General features: G+C 39.3%; 1 protein-coding gene across 1 annotated transcript; it reads right to left on the bottom strand.

Annotated features, from left to right (window-relative positions):
* Positions 1-6,571: 6,571 nt before the first annotated feature.
* Positions 6,572-7,947, bottom strand: LOC116176184 (facilitated trehalose transporter Tret1-like). Its single transcript, XM_031494663.1, has 2 exons — positions 7,908-7,947; positions 6,572-7,857 (listed from the first exon to the last, which is right to left on the bottom strand). Exons 1-2 carry the CDS (start codon positions 7,945-7,947, stop codon positions 6,572-6,574), a joined length of 1,326 nt encoding a protein of 441 aa, XP_031350523.1.
* Between the last annotated feature and the right edge of the window lie 724 nt (positions 7,948-8,671).

Consider the following 8,671-nt stretch of genomic DNA (forward strand, 5'->3'; position numbering starts at 1 on the left):
ACAAACACCATTTTATATTGATTTGGTCCACTTACATTTCACTTGTTGACAATACTCGGGGCTCGTTCTGTCCCCCGGAGCCAACCGATTTATGTGCACAACCACTGCTTTTACTCTTGGTAGTTGCCGTACCCGATATATTGAGTCGTTTATTCTCTTCACGACTTATACGGTCTCTCTCAAGCTCTTTGAAATTTCGGGGATAGCCCGTGAAAGGGGACGACTCAATCAAACCCTCCAGCTTGTGCCTTCACAACGTACTACACTTTCATTCTATCGCTAGCTGACTTGAAATTTCATCCCTGGTGAAAGTGTAGTTTCAGGGGTACCTACTTGCTAAAGAGTTTTTTTTACCAGAGCGTCTGCCACGGTTGTCGCTTCTTGATTTGGTAGCGCATATGCCCATGGCCACCAAGATGTATTTGTTTCCAAAATCTGTCTCCGAGAAGGGGCCTTCGATATCAATGGCTATTCTTTTAAATGGACTACCCACATTGCATTGTCTCATTGGTGCTTTCTTCTATTAGACTGGTCCATTGCTTGTGGCACAAACTGCACTTTTCTGCACCATTCCTTCACATCTTGGTTGCAATTTACCCAGTAGAATCGTTCCCGCAACTTAACCAGGGTTTTCGTCACTCCTAGATGTCCTCCCGATATACCATCCTGTATCTGATGTAGTATTTCAGACTTTTTGCTCTCCCCGATACCACTAGCTGTACATTTGTGGTCGTGCTATGATCATTTCCTAGAATCCTCTTAAGAAGACCATCTTCTAACCGTAACGACTCCCACTGAGCCCAATACGCCTTTAAAACTGGACTATATCGAGCTACCTTGTCTCAGGTTACCCTCTCTTCAATTTTCCAGTTTATCATCGTGTTGTTCTTCATATTTGTGCTCTAGTTATGAGCAGTGTCGACAATCTTCAGGATATGGTCTTCTAGATGAGGCATCGGTATTGTGAAGATGTCATCCCACGCGGAGTTACAAAGTCATACTCTTGCAGTCTTTCCAGCCACCTGGCCACTTAGCCTTCTGGACTCTTAAATTTGCAATAACCACTGCAATGCGGCATGGTCGGTCCTTCTGCCCATAAGATCGCTCTCTCATCCTGTACATCCTGGGATAGTACAGCACCTATTGCGACATTGCTAGCGTCTGTAACGAAAATGACGTACTTTTCTCTTCTAGGATAACTGAGCACCAGGGCCGTAACTAAAGCGTGTTTGAGCTTTTCAAAGGCCCGCTTGTACATCCATCATCCCATTTAAAATTTCTGTGTTCCTCGGTGAACTTGGTCAACGACAAATTCACGAACAAATCGCATGCAGTACGTACAGGCCCAAGAAACTTCGTATTTTATGTTTATCTTTTAGTTGGGGCCATTTTTGTACTGTTTTGTACCTTGTCGGGATCTACTGTCACTCTCTCCGAAACAGATCAATCCCCTCTGTCGTGCAATCGCTCCGAAATTTAATAGTAATCCTTTTTAGCGTAAAAAATAGTACACTTGCACATTTAATGGATTTGTCCTCGGCCGCGTACGATTGTAAACTATCAAAGGGTACAGTTTTCTTTTGAAATGCACGATAATTCCTTTTCTGGCACGTTACAATTTATTCATTGCAAGATATTAGATCATTTACTGTAAGTGCACGGAACGATTATTCTTTGTAAAGAAATTTACTTTTTGACTAGGTACAGTTTGCTCTGGTAATCCAGATCCGAATTAATCTCCTTCTTTGTGCCCGAACCACGTACTAAATTATCTCGTAGCCCAAGAACGAATGCCTCTTCAAAAAAATACCGGAATGATCCCTACGATCCTATGTAACTGATCTGTCTTTTTCAAAATAGCTGCCAGTAATTAAAATAAAACTTATTGGCAGTATCCCCCGGAGCACATGCTCAGAGCATACTCTCCTTAAAACTTCCACACGCGGCAATTGTGGTGAATACTATTTGAAGACCACAGCAGTTCCAATCCTTGACCAGGGAGGACGGGATTTCTTGGTTGATAATTTGGGGGGGGGGGTTGGGAAAGATTACACTTTTATATGAACTTAATACGTTAGCTAAGAGATCTTGTAAACAAAATCGGCCGCAAAAGCTTCAAGCCCAGCAGGACGTGATTGAAATATAAGAGAGGGATCACCTCTTGGACATTAAGAAATAGAGTTTAGTCATTTTGCAAACAAAATAGATGAATGAGGCGGTCTAGCGAGTAGCGATTGAGCTATAGCGCGCAACGCGGGCAGTCGATCGGACGGACTATCCACTTTCGTGGGTTGCGCTAAAAATTTTTAGGCACCACAAAAATTACAACCTTCGCAATAAATGATTAACATGCAAGAGCGGGAGATCAAAATAGATCATTTTTAAGTAAGAGCGGGAAAACCAATGTAAGACCTAAAGCCCTGGCAGAGCGTTGGACACCCCCTAGGAACACTTCGAACACTCTAGACGGCATTTGAAGGACTTTTCGGGGCCTTCTAACGTTTTCCTGTTAGTCTCTAGATTTTTCAAGAGCCTCTGAACACTAGGAATCTTCCAAATGCAAGAACCGAAAAAGTTCTGACAAGACCCAAAAAGCCCAGAAAAGTGCCAAGATTGCTTTAATAAAAATAGCACGAGAAAATGCCTTTGCATTGCTTTGCAGAAATCACCCGAGCAATTAAAAAGCTAGGACTAGTTCAGAGCCTTTTTGCGTCACATGGGGTCAGTTGGCATTTCACTCCCCCCGGCAGCCCCTCAGATGATTGTTATGGGAAATTAAATGTACCAAATTCCACATAAAAAGGATAATCGGAAACGGTACGTTGACCTTTGAAGAACACTCGACAGTACTGTACCTAGTGATGTGGATTGTAAAATAACGATTTGTAAGTTACATCAAAAACGGTTATATTACGCGTAACTTACAAGAGGCCGGTTTTTTATGTAATTTATGTCTTTTATGAAACTTACGTAACTTGCGTTTTTAATTTAAAAAACCGTAATTTTTGTAAGTTACATAAATGTAATTCATTGAATGTAATACCTATTTGATACATTTCGATCGGTACTACCACAGACCATCAACGGTACTACCAACGTAAACGATTCACCGTTGAATTTAGATTGGTTTAATGAAGATGATACAGCCCCTAATTCGCGATCTGGAACTTCTTTCTCCAAACGACGCGTGATGGCGGAATACCTACTGCTTGGGTATTTTATTTAATACACCAAAATATATAATTTAACAAGTGTTTTTATTTTCAAACACTCACAAAATTCAAAAAGGTTTATACAATATTGAAAAAAAACATAAAAAACATAAATGACAGGTAATTTTACAAAAATATTTGTAAATTACATAAAAAACATAAATTACTGGTAATTTTACTGTAAAATTACGGTTTTTTTTAAAAAAATGGTAAGTTACATAAATTACATAAAATACATAAACAACATAAACAATTGGTAATTTTACACGGTAATATTACGCACTTAAAAAAAACGTGTAATTTAAAATCTAGTCTCTAACTTTTGATTGAGAAGTCTGATCGAAAAAGTACGAATTGATTTGGATTCTACGCACCCAAATTAATAAGAAAAAGTGTTTCCCCGAGAAATTTTGGTGTAGTCGATTTTTGGTAAAAAAGGAAGGTTATACACTGCCTTTTTTTGAGCCCCGAAAAAAAAATTGTCTCAGATCGACCCTGAAAAAAATTTTTCTTATAGAATGTGGCCTGTAGAATCCATAATTTCAAACAGTTCCAAGATTGGGCTACTAGTTCAAAAGTTACAGCCCTTTGAATTTTTTTTCGAAATTGGTTTCTGTACCAAATTGAGGCATGTCTCAATTCCCGACCGTTCTGTGCAGTACAGGAAAATGCAGAGCCGCTCCAGAGACCAGATGCCGCCCAATAAGACTGACCTGATGGAAGGCGTCCGCCTCATTACAAGATGGAATGAAAGGGGATTTCTGGAAAATTTGGTCCCGAAGCACCACCAAAGGAGACGGGAATCTAGCTGGACCAACCGAATTTACCTCGTGTATTTTTGCTTTGGTAATGCCACAAACTTTCTAGGGAATGTGTATTCCGTAGAAGGTCAGGACCGTAGGTATTCAAGGATCACTCGCCCACATACAAGATCGAAAAGAAATTGAGAAATCTGATAATGAGCGACTCCTGCGAGGGAAAATTCCTTAATAAAGTATAACCCGTAGATAAATTTTCCGATGAGAAATATTCCAGTGGTGAATTTTCCGAGAGGTGGGCGCATTTTTCGGTGGTAAATATTACGAGTGCGAATTTTTCTAGAATTCTGCAGAATGGAAATTTTGTTTATTTGGTTTATAACAAAAAATAGTGGTTGTAGAAGGCCCCCCCCCCCCTACACTCTGCAGGTGAATTTTTAACGCGATTGGTCTCGAGATTCGATGCTAATGTTTTTTTCTCGCGGCTGGACGCGAAATTTCCGGCGGCTAAAACTGAACTCCTTTCCCTTTTTATTTCAGACGCTCAAATCTCGTCCCCGAAACAAAACTAATTTTTTCGTCTAATAAATCTACTCAGCGTGGGCTGATTTTTCGCAGTGTCAGCAAAATCCCGCGCTACTATCTGAGCTAATCGCTTCAATTCCACGACTCACTGGCGCCGCCAGCTTTTGCACACATTTAAAGAGTCTGGACCGTAGGTATTCAATCACAAGATCGAAAAGAATTTGAGAAATCCTACCCATACTGAGACAACCCTTTAAGAACTATTGTCACAATTAAAAAATAGAAGTCAAACTCTTCTGCATCCACAAACAACCTTCGCCCACGAAACTTCGACGCGCTAAGGTTGCGGCTGACTTACCGCTGTTTAGTCGCCTTCTACGACAGGCAGTGCCCTCAGTGGTATGGTGATTCTTTCCGCCCCTACACGCGTAAATATTACAAAATTAACATCTTTCTCTCGATCGTTAAAATATCCCTTTATCGTCTTTTATAATAAATATTATTCGTATAAATAAACGATTGATGCGCAAAAATTTTGTGATTAAATCTTATGGAGCCGCCCGAGCCGCTCTAAATGATAATATAACCCTTTTGCCAATCGCTGTAAAGGTCACGCTATCACTATTGCAGTAAATGCGTATTATAAAGAATTGTCACGTTTCACCTACGTGTAACAAAAATTGTACTTTTATCACTTCAGTGATGAAACTAAAAAATAGCTTTGATTTTGTTTTCGTGTAATTGTTATTGCATTCTAATTTTAAAAGTTAAAAGTGTCTTAGCACATGACCACTTTTCCTTCTCCTATTCTTTCTAGTACCTACCTGTCAGTTCCTAATCCCGTCAGACCACTTTATTCCAAGCATTATTTTCCACATCTACATTTCCATAGCTGCAATTCATTTCTAATCTTTTTTTTAATTGTCCACCAATTGAAATTTTTTACAAAATGTTCATCAATTTTCGTTTATAACTTTGTTACTTTTGGTTATACGACTAAAAGCTACAGAACCAAAGTTGTAGAGAATTTTATTCTTATTCAAAAATGTCTGACCAAATTTTTTGTGAGACCAATAGTTTATCAGATAAAACATAAAAACCATTTGCATCTCTTTTTTCAAGATGGCGGCCGCGGGACGGGCTACAACCCCACAAACTTGGATTTAACTATAGACTAACCCCTCTTTGATATCTAAAAAATAAAATTGCGTCCTCTGACAAACGCACGCTAAGCCCAAAAAAATGTAACATTTCAATGGACTATCGGACTATCCTAACAATTAAGATAACCGAATATACAGTGTGTAAAGCGATGGGGTATACAAGAGGGATTTTTTTTAAATATTGATTTATGAAAAAAATGTATTTTTCATGATATTTTTCGCTTGCTTTGAAAGTACCCATAACGTTTGGTTAATCTAAAATTTATTTATAGAAATCTGGAAAAATAATAAAATTAGTTTTTTTTTATTGAAAGTTATCATTCTACATTATGATCAAGATAGCGTATTGCTATCAAACCACAAACAATCGAAACGTTATTGGTACTTTCAAAGCAAGCAAAAAATATCATGAAGAATAAATTTTTTTCATGAATCAATATTTTAAAAAAATTCCCTCTTGTATACCCCATCGCTTTACACACTGTGTATACAAAACCCTCACATATAGTCTCCAGATATCCTGAATCCATTTATGAAGCAATGCTCTACAGAAATGAAACGACGCAGAAAAACAACCTTCTATTCAACCGAATGCTCGCTTATTTATTCTTTCAATTTCAATAGCTAATAATTAACTGGCAAATCGGTCTTCTACATTTTTACAATTTCGAAAAAAATTTAAATGCAAATTTAGAGCTACCGTTACACTATTTTCACAATTTTCAGCCCAATTTATGATGGCTGCCGTAAGTAAAACACGGTCTCTATAAATATAGGCGCCTGGTAACACGCACTCTCGTTTTGGAAGGTCAAGAAAATATAACCTTTACCTCACTGTGTAATTAATTATGTTATTTTATAACTTATTAATATAAATAATAGCGGATTAATCGACTAGGTGAAATTGAGTGAACTATTGCAACAATAATTGAATTTCTTCTAATGACCTGCGTTTGGTTTCAGGCACGACGTAGGCAACGAAGACGCAGACGAGGAACGTGCAAATGCTAAAAATATAAAATGGAGCCGATAATCCCCAAGCGTTGTTCACGTAAGGATACAGAAGGATCGTCAGACATGAACTCGCCGTGAATCCCGATTCGGATAGCGTGATCCCCAGTTCCTTAATGTTTGTGGGAAACAGTTCCGCTGAAAGTAATATCGGTATCAAGCCCAAACCGAACCGGAAAGAGGCCGCGTATAGGAGTATTAAAGTTATTGGGACCCAACCATTGTTTTGAGGTCGAAATGTAAAATATAGTGCGAGCAATAAAAGTGTTGCCCCCGTCAGAACACCCGAAATCAACAGTAACGGCTTTCGTCCCCATACATCCACCAGACGAGAACCTATAAAACCAGTTACGCACATGGTAAACAAGAATAGGATGGCAACGGTACTTGGTGCCACTTTTCCTGTTGCTCCCTCCAAAATTGAGTGAATATTCATGATTATCACACTGCCTCCGGCCAAGTGCTGACCCGAATTCAACACCAACAAAATCAGCAAAGCTTTCCGATTACTTTCCACTCTCACTATGTCAGCGACCGAAGTCCTCTCGGATTCTTGCCGAGCAACGCCTGCAATCATTTCCTCCAGTTCCTCATCAATGTCAGTGGTACCTCGTAAAAATTCCAACGACCTCCTCGCCGCTGTCACTTTGTTTTGCACGATGTAATGGTAAGGACTTTCGGGCATGAACGGAAACGTGACCAACTGCACTATCAGAAACAACATTCCGACCGCCGAAGAGCCGGCAATGGATAGAAAAGGCGCGACACAGTAAACCAACAGGTTTCCTGACAGCATCATTATGCTGAAAAACCCGCTTATAAATCCACGCACATTTTTATCGGCAATCTCAGCACCGTATAACGGAACTGCGGCAAAGGCTATACTTGCAGACAGACCAGCGACCAGCCTCGCAAGGTAGATTGCCCAAACCGACCTCGTCGTCCCTATAACCAGCCACGCGAACAAATTTTCGCAGTTCGCCAATAAGATCGAGCGCTTCCTTCCGAGGTGCCGCACTAACCAAACCGTCAGCGGGATCCCCAAGAGCGATCCTAGTATGAGGCACACTTCTATCCAAACCGCTTGCGATTTGTCGAACTTAACGGGACTATCCTTGGAGAGCAAAACGGGAACTATCGGCGCCGACCAAGCGTACTGCATTCCATCGGACACCTCGCTGATTGTTGCTGAAAGTCGATTGGGTTAACGAGACTGGTCGTTTTTATCAGTAACGCACCTGAAAGTGCAGCCAACACTTGGAACTTTATTTTACTCATATCGGCAAGTGCGTGTATTGGTTTTTTAGATGAATAGTGAGACGTGCGATAAGACCGCAGTATTCCTGTATATTGTTCTTCGTCTTCCTGTTCGTTATTTACACGTCGAAATTAAGGCACATTAAAATCATACCATGGTTTCTTCGTAATTTTTTTAATACTTCCTCATTTCTTCAAATGCATCATCGTACTTCAGATTGTTCGAATTATTCACACTCTCTGGTTGGTTCCTTCACATTCAGATCCGTGGAAGTCTTTAATTTGTTTTAGGTTTGTAGATCCCTCTGTCTGTACTGGTCTATCAATTTTTTTATTTCTTAGAATTATTGCGATTCTTCAAGTTTTTTTAGATAGACTTCTTTAAATTCTTGTTACCATCCAGAATTCTTCAAATTATACCATTTCTTCAAATTCTCCGGTATTTTTCAGATTCTATTCTTCAATTATACTGTAGGTTCATATGCACATTCAAGTCTTTCTAAAATTTTTGAAGTTCACGTTTTGAAAGATCGTCCAACCGTTCGAATTGGGTCTTCTAGTTCTACTGATTTTTTAGTTTCTTTTTTTCCGGCTATTTTTGCAGATTCAGTAGTTTTTTCAAATTTTTCAGACACTTCCATTACTTTCGGTGCTTCAGAACACATATTTTTCTTTCCTTGTCAATCTATTTTGTTTCTTCGGAAATATCCACATTCGTTCAATTTTTTCAGGATCTTCAAATTCA

This window comes from Photinus pyralis, unplaced genomic scaffold (genome assembly GCF_008802855.1).
Source record: "Photinus pyralis isolate 1611_PpyrPB1 unplaced genomic scaffold, Ppyr1.3 Ppyr1.4_LG7, whole genome shotgun sequence".
NCBI classification, from domain to species: domain Eukaryota; kingdom Metazoa; phylum Arthropoda; class Insecta; order Coleoptera; family Lampyridae; genus Photinus; species Photinus pyralis.